This window comes from Spermophilus citellus (assembly GCF_964194105.1).
Source record: "Spermophilus citellus genome assembly, chromosome: 15".
In the NCBI taxonomy this organism is placed as follows: domain Eukaryota; kingdom Metazoa; phylum Chordata; class Mammalia; order Rodentia; family Sciuridae; genus Spermophilus; species Spermophilus citellus.
In genome coordinates this window covers 91,038,377-91,057,307 of record NC_138195.1, presented here as the reverse complement: position 1 = coordinate 91,057,307, position 18,931 = coordinate 91,038,377, and the positions used below count along the sequence as shown (strand labels likewise).

Sequence of the window (18,931 nt, the reverse complement as noted above, 5' to 3'; positions counted from 1 at the left end):
GTGGCCCTGGGGTTGGGGAACCCCACATGCTGGGACAGGAGCTTTCCTGCTTCTTCACCCACGTCTCTACCTGAATTGTGATCCCTGAGCTCTAGGAGCAGGGATTCCAGCTCTCAGTGCAGGAGGCCTCATCACTTCTTCCCTTCCTTCCCTTCCCACCACTGAACGTCTCTGCTGCAAGAGAGCAGGGGTGCCTTCTGATCTCCTTGCTGAGCAGAGGTGAATGTGGCATCTCCTCCTCAGGCCTTCGGAAGCCGATGGATTCTTGTAGAGCCCACACAGGGACAGAAATGGGGAAGACCAGGCAGGGTGAACAGTGCCCTCTGCTGGCCACAGGGCCCACCGCTGGGCAGTAGCAGGCCTTCCTGGTTGGACTAGCTCCCAAGAAGGTCTGGACCAGGAGGAGGAGGAGGAGGGTGGCCCCATGGGCCTAGTTTCCCCTGCTTCTGAGAGTGATTGGGGACTGTGAGCCTGGGATGGGCATTCTAGACCTCAAGTGTCAGGAAATGAGCCTCCTGGGGCTTAAGAAGGACAATTGTGTCCCCAAGGAGGGCTGACAGTCCATCACAGACAGAGGCATCTCTGGGGCGGGGATTGAAGAGGCAGGTATCTTAAAAAAAAAAAAAAAAGCATTCTAAAAATTCAAGACTTTATCATTATAGTTTTGATAAGTAAGCAATTTTTTATACATTGCCTTTATGTGATTTAAATACAGGTATATTTCATGTATATTAGATTATGCTAAATAATTCAAGGTTGCCTCAAATGTATATCTTCCCTCCCCACTCCACAGACTTAAATAACAAATTTAGTAATTCATATTTTAGTATCATAAGGTGTATTCTACAGTGTATGTTCATAGTGTATATTAATGTCTTAATATTCTGTGTATAATTGATATATTACCTATTATATCATAATTTAACAAATAGTCCCGGTCTAGCCAGTGACATCCAGCCTAACAGCCTTAAGACTGAAGACCCCTGCAGACCTTGCAGGAAAACTTTCAGGTATTCTGGGTCCTTCCTTGGTGGGGCACCAGTTGGTGAAATATAAATATTCTGGAATCACGGTGCCGAGCCTGTAACCAAAGAGGAGCTGCTCAGGGAGGAGCTCCTGTCCGCACTGAATTCAAGATCACTAATCCCTTTACCCTGCCTGACCCAGCTCCGCCGCTGCCCATCAAAGTTTTAATGCCAGAGTAATAGAGAACCAGACAAACAGACGTTCATCTGTGCAACGCGATTCCTGGGTCTAAACACAATGGGAATACAGAGGCATCAGTTTTTGCCTCTTAATTTGAATGAAAATCTGCTTATTTGCTTTCATCCGAACCCCGCCTCTATTATTAAAACTGTATTCTTTCAAGGCATAATTTGAAGACGGTACTTCTAAAATGTGTGAAAATTCTAAACATCATGACCCAAAAGAAACAACCAGTGGAAAAATCATGACTTCCTGCTCAACCTCTGTGTCTTTTTTTGGAGACAGTTCTCACTAAGTTGCTTAGGCTGGCTTTGAACTTGTCTGGGACCCCCAAGCCTCTGGGATTACAGGCATGAGCTACCACAACTGCCTAGACCCTCTGTCCTTCAGTACAGCATTTAGCAAGTGAAAATATTTAGGTTGTTTGAGGCCAAACACCAGCATTTAAGTGGCCTTTAAGTTGCCTGCCTCCACTGAGCTGCGACAGCCTTTGGCCAGGTAGTGTGTTAGCTTCTGGCGCCCTGATTTCTGCTTGCTGGAGGACTTGCTTTCCAAGTTCTTTGACTTTACAAACTATGTAACTTACAGGGTCTGAACTTGGGGGTGGGGTGCTTTTTTAAAGTCTCACGCCCAAATTCTTTAAAACAAATAAAAGCCCTAGGTGGTATATTTGACCTGTGCTAATTTATTATCCTGAGTTATTTTTTATTTGCTATATTGATCCAGTTGGGCCTGATCATGTTCTGGTATGAAGTCTTGTTGACTTTGTTTTTCTAATCTTAAGTTATATTGGCTGGGCTGGTGCTGTGATAGGTGGCATTAGCAGTGTATTGTCTTTTTACATTCCAAGTGCTTCTGGATCCTGAGGCACTCGGAGCCTCTGGGCATTGGGAAAGGACTGTGATAACTGCAGCCAAGCTGCTGTGAACGTCTCTAGGGTGCCCTAGGGTGCCCTGTGTTGCATCAGCCCTGGGGGACAGAGGGTGGAGTTCCTGGACCAGCTGGAAGACATGTGATCTGGGTGTGACCAGGTTACCCTAAGGTTGGGCTGCTAGGCATTCTGCAGGGAGATATGAGCTCCCTAGTCTTGCTGCATGGTGGATAGGCCTGTCCCCTGGAATCTGAGCTGAACTTCAATATGTATCTCAGGAAGGGCGCTGCTGGTTGGGGAACTGTGGGGAAGGGAGGATTCCCTCTACACCTTTTATGCTACTCTATGTCCCAACTGTGTGTTCAGTCCCCACCACCAACACATCCATTTGCAAAAACCTTCTGAATCCATGACCAAGGAGCTGTCTGTTGGTCATTGTCTGAGTAGGTCAGGCTGCTGTAGCAAGATGGCCAGGGTCTGTGGGGCTTAAATACCACATGCTTAATTCCTGAGAGGGATAACAGTCTACTTACAAGGGCACTGAGCCTATTCCTGAGACTGAAACCCCAGAGTCGAGTCGCCTCCCCAGGGCCGCCCCTCCAACACCATCACTTTGGGAGCTGGGCTTCAGTATTCCCCAAGGGAGAATTCCAAGGGGACTTTGTTTTTCTAACCTAAAGTTAGTGATTGGGCTCGTGCTGTGATAGGTGGCATAATTTTGAGAATTGATTCTGGTGAGCTCATGTTCCACTCATCATCCATAAAACTTCTTTCCTCCCTTAAAGAAGTATTAATAATTTTGTTATTAATTATGGTGTTCTGACCGCCATCTAACCACAGCTAGGCCAGTGGTGCCCACCATCCCCTGACTCCTGGAACTGTCTTTGTTATGACTGAAGGTCAGACCAGCTCTTTACACAGAAGGCATGCATTGGGCATGCTTGGCCCCTGAAGGTTATGGAGTGGCTTCCCTGAGGGACCATGGACACCTGCAGCTTTCTCTCTGGGAGTAGAGGCAGAGACTGCATCAGGGTGGTGGCACTGGTGAGCCAGAAAGCTCAAGACACTGTGGAAAGGTGCACCCGGGCTGAGCTGCCAGCCGGATGCTCACCTGTGCCTGGACCCGTGCTGCTTCCCCATGGTGGCCCAGCTGGGTCTTGCTACCACAGAGCTTGTAGGCTGGGCAAAGGAGGCTCTCTGAGAGTGTGTTCTGCCCTTAGGGGACCACAGACTGGATATTATAGACCCTTGGCACCCCGGCTGCTCCTGGCTGCAGGGAGCCTGTTCTACCTACATGGGATCACCCTCACCTCCCGCATTTTTAGTCTAAGTGCCCAAGTGCCCTTCAGGTTTCGTGGGGAATATACCCTGAGGACTTTGTGGGCAGGGGTCCCTGCAAAAGACTGTCCGTATTTGCTTAACTAGGATAATATTCATTTGTTAGACTTGACCTTCTTCATTAGCATAATGTTTATGTAGATTTCTTTGAAAGAACTGAAAGCTATCATTATGTTTAACCACTTTTGGGGGAGAACTTTGATTTTGAAAGGCACCATTGAAGACATGCACTTACTCTGTAAATCCCTCAGCTGTTTAATCTTAGAAGGTGGGAGGGAACTAGAATAAAGAAGCTGAGAAGATCCTCAAAATGTGAGACTTAGCCCTCCTCAATTTGCATTTCTAAGTTTTTCTTCTGTCCATCCAATGGTACTGGGTCCTGGGAGGGGATGGCTATTGGTGATCATCTGGGAAAAACTCATCTGGGGACTGGGGTTGTGGCTCACTTGCCTAGCACTTGTGAGATACTGGGTTCAATCCTCAGTTCAGCATAAAAATAAAATAAGGGTATTGTGACAATCTACAATTAAAAAAAAAAACTCATCTAGACAGTGTTGCACGTTGGGAATCTTCTCTTCCTTCTGCCCTTAGTTCAGAGGAAGTGGTTGCGAAATGCATTCCTTGTTTTTCTTGACACCCACGTTGAACACATCTCCTCCTCCTGCAGCTTGTCAGAGTGACCAGAAATCTCCCAAGTACTTTTCTGACCCAGGCATCTTAGAAATATAATAGACTCTCCCGTGTGCAGGGAAGCTTTGTCCCAAGTAGCTGCCTGAAACTCTGGATAAAACCGAATCTTGTATGTGCTGCATTTTTTCCTAACATTATATATCCATAATAAACTTTTCGCCTGTTCACTCGGAGAAAGCACTCAATGGCCTTTTGTTGCACAACCAAATAGTCAAGCTCACAATTATTAGTAAGATAAGGGTTACTTGAACACATGCATTTCAATAGTCCAAAAACCAATCTGATAAATGAGGTGTATGCTTATGCAGGTGTATGTGTATGCAGGTAGCCTACACAGTGTGGATAAGCTGGACAGAGGCATCAGTGGTTCATGTCCTGAGGGGGACAGTGCAGAATGGTACTTTGGTTTGTTTCCGGTCTGGGCCAGAGGTTCAGTGCTGGAAGGATTGGTGTTGAACCAGGGAATGGCAGGAACAGTCCTCAGAGTCAGATGCCTGTTGCTTTCCACCAAGGGTTTTCTTGCACATTCTTGTCTGTCACAAGAGCAAGAGTGACATGATCACCTTTTGATGAGCAGGAGCCTGAGTTCGCAGGAGAGCAGATCCCAAGTCACTGTGCAAGTGGGTCCTGGGATCCTGTCCTCAGCTCAAGCAGGAGAGTGGGACACATACATGCCTCCTCCCATTTCGTCTGTCTCTGTACCTTTGTGGTTTTGATATGTTGTCTTGATGGTGATAGTAGATGATGATGAGGGCTAAGGTTGACTTTCTGCAGCAGACCCAAAAGAGCAGGCTGCAGTGCAGCCACACCTAGCATGGTGGGTGAGGTGCTGGTGGTATCAGTGCCAACAGGGGCCCACCATGCACAGACCACCCGTCATTAGAAAAACAGCCCTGTTAATTACATCCTTGTATATAGCTTGCTCCTTGAAAGGTGAAGGAGGGAAACCACGTATGTTTTTTAATAACATCACAGAGAGGGGATGGGTGGGCCAGACCCAGTGGCTGGCGGCCAGAGTCTGCATTTACTGCCAACATGGCTGACCTGACACAGGGACAGCTGGGGGCCTGCAGAGACAACTCCACAGAAGGGCCCCAGAAAAGCCCAGCATGGGAGTCCACTGCAGCCTCTTTTACACAGGCGTTGGTGTGATGTGTGAGCGGAGGGAGCTGCCGGCTGATCTTCTCTTTGATTGCATGATCGAGATTCTACTTATCAATTTTTCAGGAAGCCATCTAATTATACAAATTAAAATTCAAAGGAAAGCAAAAAGAATGATTATGCCTCACTGGGGGTGGGGGTGGGGTCATACAACCCATCCTGCCCGGGATCCTAATGCTGTCATTTTTCATCTCCACGGCACCTTGCAAATATTAACTCATTAATTCTTTCACCCATTGCATAAGGTGGAGCTCCATAGGAGCTCACCAGAGGAGGAGGGGCCAGGCTGCAGGTGGACCCCAGTGTTCTGTGGTGGACCAGGGCCAAAGCATACCCTTGCAGGCCCTGGCCTCTCTGCCTCCTGCAGCTTGGCAGGGGAGTTGGGCCTCTTCTCCTGCATTCCTGCCTTTCAAAAAGCCCAGCAATAGCGAAATTAGAGCTGGACAAACATGTCCACGTGGCCACCCCACTTATTTTAGCACAGAGCTCCATGTGGTCATCCCAGGTTTTAGGAAACTTCCTGGTCTTGGGAAAGAGTTTGGTGTCCTTTGATGTTCCATTAAATATTTATGTGGTTGGAAATTGAGCTGTTTCCTAGATCTTTTTCTAGATCTTTTTTGAAAATCGTATAATTATTGCCATAAATCTTTTGGATGCTTTTTCACCCTTGTTGCTGGGAAATTAGCCATTAACTACCAGGAACTCGCCTACCTTTTAATAGTCAGACCTGCAGCCTGACCCTTGATAAAGTAACTCCTAGCATTTTTGCATAATTGATGAGCATACATCAGAATCCTCATTTTTAACCCTGGAGCCTCATTTTGGTCTTATCTCTTCTTTCTCTAGTTGGCCTGATAACTGAGGGCAACCTTTTCTGGGGGAAGGATATGTGTGTGTGTGTGTGTGTGTGTGTGTGTGTGTGTGGTATTGGTGTTGATTTAAAATAAGATTGAGTCTCGTATTTTTTTGAGTAAAATACAGAAGACCAGAAAATGGGTCCCAAAACATTGTATAATTCCTGTTGGGATTCTTCACGTGGTAATCAATGGAAAGAACATAGTTTCTGAAGCCATGAACCAAACACTAGGCATTGGGTCGTGGTTGATGATCTGGGCCTCAGAGGCACATTGCATGAAACTAATTGCGGATCAGACTCTGCATCCCCAACTCCTGCCAAAAGCAGACTGGGAAGCAGCTCCCAGGCTATGTTGGGGTTTCCCTCTGAAGAGTCCTACCTATTGCAGCCCACATGGGATACCCTCCCTCTGCTGCCTCCTTGCCAGGTCTGGAGACAGCTTGGACATCTTTGCTCCCAGGCACCAGCCACTCCCTCAGTCTGAGTCACCTCCAGCCTGCAAAGCTGAGTCCCATTACCAAGGCCAGCAGTGTGCTGGCTGAAGTCCCCTCTGTATTTGGGGAAGGTTCAGGGAGATGGCATGGGCAAACCTGGGTGGTGATGCCGTGACTTCCGTGGTGCATTGGGTCAAGGGGCACAGTGGGTGGAGGGGCTTGTGTTGTGCTGAGCTCTGGCTTAGGTTTCTGGCCCCCATGAGGCTATCCTGGAAAGTGGGTTTGTGAAGCACCCGAAAGGCCTTGAAGCTTCCACGTAGCCATGGTGACTGTCTGCATCTCAGCGACTGTGCCTGGGACCTGCTGCCAAGTGTGCTCTTCTGCAGTTGTCTGTGACCCCGTCCCTCCACCCCCTGTCACACAGCACCTCAGATCCCCAGGAATGAAGGGCAGGTCCAGCTAGCTTTGCTCAGCCTCTGGCAGTGGAGGTTGGTTGGCATTTGGCGTTTGTAGCTCTGAAGTTGAAGGCAGGAGGTCCGCGTGCTGTTTGCTGCTTGCAGAAATAACCAACAGCCGCCTTTGTGCACTCACTGCTCGCTGTTTCAAGATAGAAAGCAGGAGATGGCGAACATGGACTTGGAGCCTCCTCCACCGGTGTTTCGGGAGGAGAGCAAGCACCACGTGCCAGATGGCAGGTCCCCTTGTAGCAAGTGGCAGTAAAGTCCTGAATGGCCTGTGTCCTGAAGGTCTCCAGAGAGTAAGGATTCTTTTCTCCTTGTTTCAGGGTGCATAGTGGCGTAATGCGCGCAGACTCCTGCGAGTTCCCCTAAGTTCTTAGAGGACCGCTTTGCCTTTTGACTCAGAGTTGCAAAGTTCGATAAAGAATGGCCCTTGTGGATAAGCACAAAGTGAAGCGGCAGCGATTGGACAGGATTTGTGAAGGTAAGAGCCAGCGTGGTTGGCGGTTTGTAACGAAAGACATGTAGCCCCTCGCTCAGATCCTCCAGGACCTGTGCCTAGCACACCCAAGGCTAGGACCCCGCCCTCTCAAGTCCAAGCCCCTCCCATTTGAACACCTCGCCCGCCCAGGTACCCACAAGGGGCCCCTGGCCTTTCATGCAGGACCCAGCCTGGCTGCTGGGGTTGAGGTGGGGCTGGAGACCGCTGGGGGTTTGCTTCTTTTATACACCTCAGGTTATTTTACATATGAAAGGCGCTGTATATTAGGACCAGGTTTTTTTACTTCCTGAAGTTTCTAGACTTTATCTGTTTTAAATTAAGATATTTACAACAGTGAATTCCAAGATATTCCTAAAGAACCTAGCACTGCCCCCTCATGATGTGTCCGAGTCCCGAGTATCTTTGAAAATGTCTGGAAGTGTTTTAATCATGAAAGGAAAAATAAACATAATTAAAAACCTAATGGAAACCTGGGGCAGAACTGAAATGTTGATTAAGCACCATCCTCTCCTAATTAGTGAGTGGCAAGAAACCCAGAACTTGTGGCTGGGGGCTCAGTGGTCCCTGCCAGCCCAGATCAGTGCTCCAGGGCTAGCCTTGGCTCCAAGTGGTCACCAGTGCCTTCCCTGCAGGATTTATGGCAAACGGAACTGAAATGGGTGCAATGACCCCCTCTGCACCCTCCAAGTGCACACCACGCCTGGCCTACCAGCTCCTGGGCAGGAGTGTGCACCCCCACCCATATGGAATTGTTTGTCCTTTAAATAGATTGTAGCTCAAGCCACATGGGGTGGGGACATCAAAGATATTCTGCTATGTGACTCCACACCCCTTGAGAGCTCTGTACTAAGGATGTAGGAGCAGTGACGGCCCCGCCCCCATCCCTGGGGTTCTGCTATACTGTAAGGAGCTTGGCATTTATGTTTTTCTTTTTGAAAAATGTGAATATTTTTTCAAAATCACTTATAGTCTTATAGACTATAGAAAGGTCTGTAAGAATAGTACAATGAATGCCAGCGTGTCCTTAACGCTGTTTACCACTGGATAACATTTGATTTCTTTTTCTAGAGATCCAGCTTTGCATGTGTGCATGTGTGCATGGGAGATGAATAGAGGGATTTTTTTTCCAGAACCACCAGAAAGTTAGCGGATGCAGTATTTTATTCTTTGTACCTACAGCTTGTGCCCCCTCTTGGGGCCTCTTGTCCCCTCTTAGGGCCTTTTCCTTCATAACCACAGTGGCAACAGTTGCCCCCTAGGAATCTGATACAGACAGCATTCTCGCTCCCTCAGCATCTGTTTGGCTAGTTTGGTTGGTGGGTGTGGTTTGCCTGTGTAGGAACAAGGCAGGGGTCACCCATTCTGCTTAGTTGCCACGCATCTTCAGTCTTGAATCTAAAACAATCCCCTGGCCCTTGGCACAGCTATTGATCAAGCACAGTGAGCAGGCAATGGTGTAATTGAAGATTTGGGTTCATCGCTTGGGGCAGGTTGTTAAAAACTGGCTTTTGACTTTCTGGAGGAAGGGGGCTGCTTTGAGGTTGCTGAGTCCTCTCTTCTGAGTGCTCTAGTGGATCAGCCCTGCTGGGCTGGTGTTATGCAAGGGGCGGGTCCACATCCCCACCCAGCCACTCCTCAAGACCTTACATCAGGGATGAGGTCAGGAGGGAAGAGCAGTGACCTTCCCTCCCTGTGCTCTCAGATCCTCTGTGCCAGCATGGTCCCCAACCCTCCCACCCAGTTTGGCATCTGAGATGTGGAATTTGCAGCCAATTTGTTTTTTCATCATTTAAAGTACAGTGCACAGATATAAGCGTAAACTACAGGTACAGCTCTCGGCCCACAAGCCTGCTCACTGTGCTTGATCAATAGCTGTGCCAAGGTGTTTTGCCGGTACTCCCACTGATAAGCTGTTAGGGTTCTGTGGCAACTTCTTAGATGTGGGATTGGTAGTCACTGGGCAGCTGGCCGTGTGTACCCAGTACCAGGCAGTATGCTTTCTCTGTATAGCCTTTCCCCCAGGTCAGTCTTGGATTTGGGTATGTGTTCTGCCTGAGGATGTGTAGACACACACACAGCTTTGAACTCTCATCAGCCTTGCCTCTGTCACCTGACCTCTTTAAAGTCCAGAGAGCCTGTCCTGTTAGCCCTTCCCCATAGCCTGTGTCCTTAGGAGTGTTTTGTTTTTAAAGGATTGAAGCAGGAAGCCTCTGTGCTCTGTAGTTACCCCATTGACAGAATGCTCGGAGGGGCTTCTGTCAGTGGTCTCTGGGGATACTGGCTCCTTCCATCCTCCCACCCCATGTGACCCAGCTCCAGGGTCCCAGGCCTGAGTTGGACACAAAATCTGAGCATGGTTCCTAGGCAGCGACTCTCCCCATCAGGTACCTGCTAGGTAAGACCTGTCCAGCCCCTTCTCGGTGATGGGTTCCGTTCTTTGTCCTTGGTGGCACTTCTGGCTGCTCCCCTCTGGACTCAGGGCAGAGAAAGAGGGCTCGGAGCTTCAGCCCAGGCTGTCCTCTTTGCTCAGAGATGAGGACATAACCCAAGACCCAGACTCCACCAAATCAGTTGGGATGATGAATAGGCTTTCAAGTTGACTAAGTTTGTCCTCTCCTCTTTTTGGATGCCCCTTACTAACCAGTCCTCAAGTGCCATTGTGTAAGGATACTTGTGATTCATCAGCCTTTGACAGTGTGGGCTGGGTAGACCCAGGTTGCAGGCTTCTCTTTTCTGGTGTATAATTTAGGTGATGATTTTTATGTTCTGACGTGACTTTGCTGACGTAGTTGACCCATGACACTTGTGAATTGCACCCGAGAGTTGCGTGTCTTATTATACCATGCCAGAGCTGCTTTGTTTCAGCTCAGATATTTGTTGATCAGAGACTAGAGCATGCAAAAGTAACCCAGAGAAGCATTTTCAGCAGCCCTGAGTCTGTAGAGTGGTAATGCACCTCAGTGGCTTTGCTGATGGCCTCTTCCTGGATCATCTCGCTGAGGATTTTGGTAGAATCAATTACTAAACACTTTTTTCCCCTGTGGCTATTAAGAATGAAATTTGAAGAAAAGTAAATATTTCCTTTTACTTCATTTTGTTCAGATGTCATAGAAATGTCAAAAAATGGTTTCAAGGAATGCTCTCGTAAGCATACACTAAAAGGATGGAAGAAGGCTTTTCTGTGTGTTCTTTGTCATCGAGGAGGGCAGAAGTCAGAGTTCTGCAGGGGTGGGGGGGAGCCCACTTTCGCCTGTGACTTATTTCACAGGAAGAGTTCTGCTCAGCAAACTTTCCAAAGAAAGTGCCTGGGTGCTCCTGGCATTTCATGGGCGGGCCTCCAGGTGGCTGAGGGACCAGGAAGGCAAAGGCCTCCAGGGTTGCTGAGCACTGGCTGCTGGGAGGAGCCATTGGGTCTTGTCTTCCAGCATCCTCCTTGCCTGGTGTGTGCCCTTCAGAGACCACAGAGCCAGAGGGTGGTCTTTTCCCCTGTGTGATGCCCAGTGTCCACAGGCTTGGTCCTGAATGATTTTGTTTTTGTTCTGGGTAGCCTGGACTTTTTATTTGTCCTCTTAAGAATGCCCTAGATAATCCCTGCCTGTTTGGTGTATTGAGCACTTTTAGAGCAACAGAATTGGAACCTGGTGTTCATGGGTACTATATGATCATTCCTAATAAATATCTTTTGAAAGCCCTAAAAAGCCGATTTTAAAAATGGAATTAATAATGTTGCTATACATTTTAATTATATGTTAGTATCGGGCAATTATGCACATTTCCAGTAATTAAGTGATTTACTATAATTATATTAGCAGTCTAAATATTCAATAGTCAACTAGACATGGCTCAAAACTCCATAATACAAATAAATATACCAAAACATTTCTGTTAATGTAACAACAGGGAAACAGTCACGGGCAGGACTGTGATTATTTGCAAGGGACGACATTCCATGGTGTCGTATATGGTCCTGGTGTTCAGATGCACTTGGAGCACTGACCGCTGCCCTGGGGGTGCACCCACCCTGTTCCCCCACGGTCTCTGGGCCCTCACTTTCTGCTCCGAGAATCATACTCAGTGTTTAAATTTTGGTTGATTGTTTCTCTGCGCTTTCCGCTTGCTGGAGGCACGGTCTGTCCCTTGCCACATCTGCAGCCTGTGCAAGCTGCTCGGGCCTGGCTTTGGGGCTCACGGGTGTGTGGTGCAGCATCTGTGGCTGTTGTGGCACTATGCTCCTGGCCCAGCATAGTGCCTCCTGCTCTCTGTAAGTTTGTTCCTAGTCATGGCGCTTCTAAGCTCTGAGTGTCCGTTTTCCTCCTAAGAACCAGCAAAGTCCCTGCTTACGTTTCGTTTGGGGGCAGCAGTCACCCTGCAGACAGTGCCCCACCCAAATGCAAAGAGTATTCTGGGCTCGCATGCCTTCCCAAGTCCTTGGAGTGAACTAGAACCCAGAGATAAACATGCGTGGCTGCCGGCTCCTGCCCTCTCTGTGCTATCTCAGAACCTACGAGTGTTTAGAGTGTGTACAGTGAGACTCCTTGTTCTTGACTGCTTTCTACCAAGTTCATCAGGCCATTATTTCATAAGTGTCCTGAACATCACATGCGCCCTGAGACTTGCGCTCCCCCAGCTGGACTGGGAGGTAATCTGTGGGGGGAAGTGTCCTGGATGCTGATACGCACTGGGGTACCGTGGGTTTCCCCCTCTCCATGTCTCCCACTCAGCTGGCATCAAAAGGAACTGATGACCTTGGAAAGAGGGAAGCAGATCCTCCCAAAACTGAGTGGGGTGAGGGGTCATGCTTCACTGTGAGGAAGGAGGCTGCTGCAGCCCAGGCCCTGGTGGTGCCTGCGACTGGATCTGCTTGGGCTTCCTCATGCGCATAGATTCGGACCACTGAGCGGTCCTGGGGAGGGGAACCATATGCAGGTGTCTGTCATTTTCCCACCCAGCTGTACCTTCCTTGAGGTCAGGGACTGTCCATCACCTTGAATACTCTATGCCTCAAACAGTACCTTGCAGGGCAGGTTGGTTGACGGCCCACAAGTCAAATGAAATGAAAAGCAAGTGTTGAGCTTCTGAAGGCCGTGGGGGGGGGGGGGACCAGGCTCCAAGCCCCCGTGAGAGATCATGGCCTGTCTCTGCAGCTAGATCCCCGGGATTGTTCTTGGGGAGAATTTGTCATCTCAGTAGATGGTGATTTATCTGAACTGGGAACAAAGTGAGTGACAATGTTGAACAAGAAGGCTTCGTGGTGGAGGGTTACTTGATGTGGGTCCTGGTGGTTGTGGAATGATAGGAGCATCTAAACCAAACAGGAAGAATGAAATTCTGGAATTTCTGTCCTGAGCCCAGTTCTGAGGAGGAAGCATTGAACAGTGGAGTGTGGAGGGGCGAGGAGTTGGAGCCTGAGAGGTCGTCGGGGAGCTGCAGGAAGTGTTGGTGCTAGAGGAGGGAAGGGGTGTGAGCTGGACACTGGCTGTGGGCAGGAGCTCCCCAGGAGCTGAGTGGCCTTTGCAGCCTGCAGTTCCAGTGAGATGTGCCCTCTGCCCGCAGCTGTCCCACTGGATGTGGGATCTCTGCATGTCTGTTCACCAGACGCTTCTAGACAGGCTCTTTGCCCCTTGGTGAGTGGGAATGAGGGCTAATCTCTGCAATACGCTTCCCAGAGCTCCGTGGTGGAGTGGGAGAAGTGGGCCTGAAGTCTGGGGCTAGCCACTGCTTTCCCTGAGGGGCGAGGGGCGAGTCACACCAGGGCTGTCTGCTTAGAGTGCAGCCCTCTGCAAGGGGCTGGATGGGTAAGGTGCACCTGGCTCACTGCTCTCCTTGGAAAGTGGCATTAGTGCTTGAGCCTGGGAGCTTGCACTCGTCCCTCTGCTGGTTGCAGTGGTGTCTGCAGGGTTCTGCTTTCTGTTTGTGCCTGTGTGGTGCTGATGAGGGTTGGATGAGGGTCGCCAGACTTCCTGTGGCTTCTTCCTCCTTTGGGGCTCCCCCGCCTTTGCGCGTTAGATGAGTAAGTAAATTGCTTTGGTAGGGATGGGGTGGGGGTGGGGGCTGGGGCTTTTTTAAAGGAATATTGTTTTAAAGGCAGAAGGCACTTTTTAAATTTAAATTTTAGAACACTTATTCTTCACCGAAACCTCCAAAAAATACACACAGGCTGTCCACATTTAAAAGTAGGAAGCGGGTGTGTCTGGGCCAAGAATAGTCTTGGCCTCCTCTCTGCTGGAAAGCAGTGCATAACCCACTAACCTCAGCCTCCTCCCTGGGGAGGTGCAGGAAAACCTCCTGGGGAGCTTCTCATTTCCGCCTGCGCTCAGGGTGGAAGCCCTAGGCAGCTCTCCATAGCGCCCCAGGTGGGGGCTGGCCGTCTTCTGAGCACAAACCGTCTCCTAGGAGGCTTTGGACCAACCTGGCAGCGTTTGTCCACCTCGTGGGCAGGGAACCACACAGCTGTCAATGGACAGGCCTTTGAGCTAGGTGACTTTCTTATTGGCCTGACCTTGAGATTCGCTGATTCCGCCTAATCTCCCTTTTTTAAGTGATGGCCCCTCAGCTTGGCCTTTTCCAATCTGACAGTCCCCATCAGGCTTGGTCGGGGGCTGCTCCAGTGAGCCCGAGCTAGTCCCGTTCTTGTTCTTCTCCCCACTCTTTTGGAACTGTCTGGACCCTTCTCCACAGAGGCCTCTGTGGTTGTGAATTTTTGCCTGCCATTGCACCGCGCATTCAAGAGTGAGCTTGTAACCCTGAGTTGCCCATTTGGTCCTCCTCCAAGATTAATTCTTTATTAATTCTTTATTTTGTCTGCAAGAGTGTAGGTTGTCTTTCTTAATTTTCAAAATAGTTTTATACTTGTATTTTTGCTTTGTACAGTGTCCTCTAGAGAGGATCCTGGCAGGATTAAGAAGTCAGTAGGATTTGAGAGTCTTTCCAAAATTGGTCCCCTCTTGCCTTTCGTAGTCAGTGTGAGATATTTCAGGACAGTAACTCTTTCTGAAAGACCCCAATGTGTTTAAAAAAAAAAAAAAAGACAGAGTTCAGGTTCACTCAGGTGTCTCTGCCTAACAGAAAAAAGAAAACCTCTGTCATAATATTTGGCAAATTTCAGAGCCAAGGCTGTATAGTTTGGGTGATCGCCACACAAGAAGGTGTGACGTGGAGGCGGCACCCCGTGGGCCTATCTTCCACTGCCACCTTGCCCTGTGAGCTTGCCTTTGAAATCCACCTAAGAAAAATTAGTGATACCCTGTGAGCTCTCGGTTAGCAGTCCTCTGTGTAGTCCTGTTTGGATTTAGGAATTTGGGTGTAGCAGAAACTGCCAGTATTACTTTTGTAAACATGTTTCCTTTTTTATCACCAGAAGGGCAGAGCTACCCAGGTTTGGAGGTTCTTTCCCAACACTGCTGCATCCAAGTCCTATGACCTTGGACAAAACCCTCACCCCTACATTTCCAGGTCTGTGATGTGGTGTCATCCCAGTTGAATAGCGCCCCTTGGGGTTGGGCACACAGTAGGCATTCCATGGATGCTAATGGCAGCGGAGTTGTCATCTTATTTTGAGGGCCTTGTTGAAGTGGTGTCCATCCTCTCTGGCCAGTAGTGGGATCAGATGTGGCTTCAGCGAGGTGGAATTGCACCTGTGGGTCCCCCTCCACCAAAAATAGTAGTAATAATTCCAGTACTGGGAGAGGCTGGTGAGCAGGCAGACATGGGCTCATGCTCTGTCTCGGGCCCTCCTCAGGTAGCTGGTCCTCCTTCCCAGAAGGGTTGTCCATGGGGCACCTCTCCTTTCTGGCTGGGAGAAAGCTCTGCCCATATTCTGAACAGAGAGGGGTCAATGGAGCTGATGACTGACCTGCCATGGTCTTGGGATTGCCTGGTCGGTGGCTTGGTGGCACTTGGTCTAGTTCCTGGGGCTCACTAGTCCAGAAGTGGCCACAGAATTTCTGGGTATTGGGTGAATTGGTGCATTTCCTTGGGGAATGTGAATGTTTAAACAGACTTTGTCTCAAATTTAATACGTATTGTTGAGTGCCTGGGGTGGGCGGGATGAGACGGTCTGGCATCCGTGGGCTATAGTTCCTGGAAATGGAATCACACCCACCCTCCCACTTCATAGTCATCTTTAGTACTTCTCACATTGTTATTTTTAACTTTTTTTTTTTTTAAATAGTATTTTTTAGTAGTTGAAGCTTCTTGGATTGAGAGGGCTGTGGGTGAGATAGAGCCGTCTCGGGGCTGGTTTATGATTTTATTTAAAACCTTTTAAATGCAGCCGGCCTTTGTGGTTTCCTGGCCATCTGGTGGTGAATACCCTGGTGCCCGTCCTGTGGCTGCCATGGGGCTTCTCCTGACCCTTGGCACATTTGCTGGAAGGTGTGCAGTGTTGTGCCCCCCACCCCCTCCCCCTTTCCCTGTCACCAGTCCTACTTTCCTCAAGTGTTTGAAAGGATCTGTTTTCTGATCACGAGGTATGTGGACTTCTGATCTGTCAGCAGTGTCCTCAAAGCCACATCCCGTGTTGGCAGAGTGGTAGCTGCAGACTGACCCCCCCCCCCCCCCCCGTAGGACACCCACCCTCCAGAATCACATGAGACTCTCCCATCCGCCCACGTTGGTTGGTTCTTAGCCGTGTGCAGTGGATTAGCGCTTCATCAGAGAGGATTAAGGCTGGGCTGACATGGAAGCAGTCTTATTTTGCTTCTGTAGCTCTCAGGCAATCCGGGCGGCAGTTGGGGATCACCCAGGGGAGTAGAGGGGAGAGAGGCTGAGCTCGACCTCAAAGCACCCTGGGGAGGGAGCAGGAGGGACCTCAGCCGGAAGTTCAGTGTGAGATAATTCCCAGTCACAGGTTGGGAGGCCTGGGTGGAGCAAGCACCAGCTTCATCAGGCTAACAAGATGTCACATGGAACAAAAGCTTTAGGGGTTTTATTTAGCTCCTAATCCGCCTGCTGAGAGCCAAGGTCCATGTGAGCACAGAAGCCAGGAGGGGACCCAGCTGGCTGGAGTACAGCCTCCTTTCCGGGACACAGCCACACAGGACAGACCTTGGGCTACCGCCGGGGAGGGAAGCAAAGTTACCGTGAGTCTGCTGCTTTGCCTACTAAGGTTTCGGAGGATTAATAATTTAGGCCGTCCTTTGAAACAGAAACCCCCAGTTGGTTGTTGCTGCCATCTCGGAAGGGTTTGCGTGTAGCCGGGTCTGGTTTTGATGTATGTAATTGAAGATTTATGAAGAAAGCCGTCCCCCGCGCCTCGTCTGCAGTCACTTGTTCTACCGATGCCGGTTCCCAGCAGGCACGTCAATATTGGCCGATCGCAGAGCTGGGATGCTGCTGGCTGGTACCAGGGCCCCTGGGAGAACACCGAGGCCGCGCGCCCCCCAGGGAGGAGAAGCTCTTTGACGTATGGCCCTGGAGAGGGGACTTGGTGTGAACCGCCAATCCACCAAGCGCAGGACGCTGTCCTGCCAGGGCCCGCAGAACCCTACCTGTACCGGGAAGCCTTTTACAATTCGCTGGCTGCAAGGAAGGGCTCTGCTCCCGACTTTACCCTCTACGACAGCAGACAGGCCATGTCTGGTTGCCACGCCCTGCTGCCGCGGGATTACTATGGCGACCCGTCCAGAGGAACTAGGGTGCCCAGGGAGCCACCTTACTATCGGGACACAGGTATCAACCGGCCCGTGCCCAGCTATGGAGTGCTCGGCAGCAGAGTGCCGTGGGAGCATGTCCAAGGCCAGTTACCTGCCCTGCAGGACACCGGGCACCTGTACCAGGATCCTGGGGGCAAAATGACGTCTCAGGGGCAGCGGCCACAGAGCAGGGCCCCGTCGCCTGGTCGGTATGGAAGGGAACTGCCGGACACCAGGTTTGGGGCAGAGGGACCTGCCTACCCCCCAAGCCAGGTCTACAACGATGTTGGTGAAAGACCTGTGGATTCTGCCCCTGTCAGACAGGTGGCCCCAACGTGCCTGGTCGTGGACCCTGGCTCGGCTGCTCCCTCTGAGAGCAGCACGGGGGTGACCCCTGGTCCTCTGAGTCGAGGCTACGGGCCTGCTGGGGAAAGCGTCCAGTCTAAAATGGCTTATGAGAATTATGAAGCTGACCTGTTGGCGTTCCAGGGGCCCCTCAGCAAGAGGAATGTGCTCCCTGAGTTCCTGGCCCTGCTGCGGGCAGAGGGGCTCACAGAGGCCACTCTGGCAGCCCTGCTACAGCAAGGCTTTGACTCTCCAGCCGTCCTGGCCACCCTGGAGGATGCGGACATCAAGTCTGTTGCGCCCAACCTGGGCCAGGCCCGAGTCCTGAGCCGCCTGGCCAGCAGCTGCAGGACTGAGATGCAGTTTCGGAGGCAGGACCAGGCAGGTCCCCTGCCCCGCACACGGTCCAGCAGCTTCAGCCACCGAAGTGAACTGCTGCCCAGTGACTTGGCTTCTCTGGGCACCACACCCCTGCAGGCGGCACCCCCCCGGGCCGGAGACCTGGCTCGCCGCCCCTCCAGTGCACCCTCTCAGCATCTCCTGGAGACGGCAGCCACCTACTCTGCCCCTGGAGTAGCCCCCCAAGGACCCCAAGTCTCCTCCAACTCTGGGTATAGCTCTCCTACGCCTTGCACCCTGACCACACGGCTGGGCCCCACATACCCCTCACAGGCTGGGGCGGCCTTGACTAACCCAGGCCCCTCGACCCCCCTCCACCCAGGCCCCAGAACAGCCTACTCCACCTCGTACACGGTACCCATGGAATTGCTGAAGCGGGAGCGCAGCATGGCCGCCTCTCCACTTCCCAGCCCCCACAGCAGCCCCCAGCTCCTGCGGAAGCCTGGGGTCTCCATGGAGTCATCTACCCTGACGCCAGTCAGCCAAAGCCTGCACACACCTCATTCACCGTACCAGAAGGTAGCCCGGCGGACTGGAGCACCCATCATCGTGTCCACCATGCTCACACCGGAGCCAAGTAATGCACCCTTCCCACCTCTCCTGGCAGGGCCCCTAGGGATGTGGGAGGGAGGCAGAGCTTTGAGAAGGGAGATGGGTTCCTACAGGTCCCACTTGGGCCGTGGGCACATATACCCACATAGTCTCGCTCTGCCAAGCTGGAAGGCCACAGTGCCAGGTCCAGCTCCAAGGCTGGCCAATGGACTTGGGTTCTCCTGGGTTCAGTAGAGTCACGTTGCCAGGCTGGCCCTCTGGGGCGGCAGCACCTCACCAATCTCTTGTGGAGTCCAGGTTGCTTTGCGGATTTCCCTTTGTAGTGCTGGAGCTGTGTCCTGGAGAGACTCGACATTCAGAACGGGCTGTGACCTTCCATGCACAAGGCTTGGCGAGTCTCCAGTTTGCCCTGGGTGGCTTTGGAAAAGGCAGGGATGTTTGCTCAAACACCTCCCATAAATCCTGCGCCATTCCTGTACCATTAAGA

General features: G+C 50.8%; 1 protein-coding gene across 16 annotated transcripts in view; it reads left to right on the top strand.

Annotated features, from left to right (window-relative positions):
• Positions 1-18,931, top strand: part of CTBP2 (C-terminal binding protein 2) — a 133,266-nt gene that overhangs the window by 87,083 nt on the left and 27,252 nt on the right. For 8 of the 16 annotated variants that reach the window (XM_081267422.1, XM_081267428.1, XM_081267423.1 and 5 more), the window contains one exon: positions 7,341-7,498. The exons of 7 other annotated variants lie outside the window; for them this stretch is intronic. In XM_081267422.1, the coding sequence (XP_081123548.1) occupies positions 7,441-7,498 (58 nt within the window). In that variant the 5' untranslated portion in view covers positions 7,341-7,440. Of the gene's footprint in view, positions 1-7,340; positions 7,499-10,988; positions 18,470-18,931 lie in introns of those variants that run through there. One more of the 16 variants, XM_081267412.1, reaches the window with a different exon arrangement.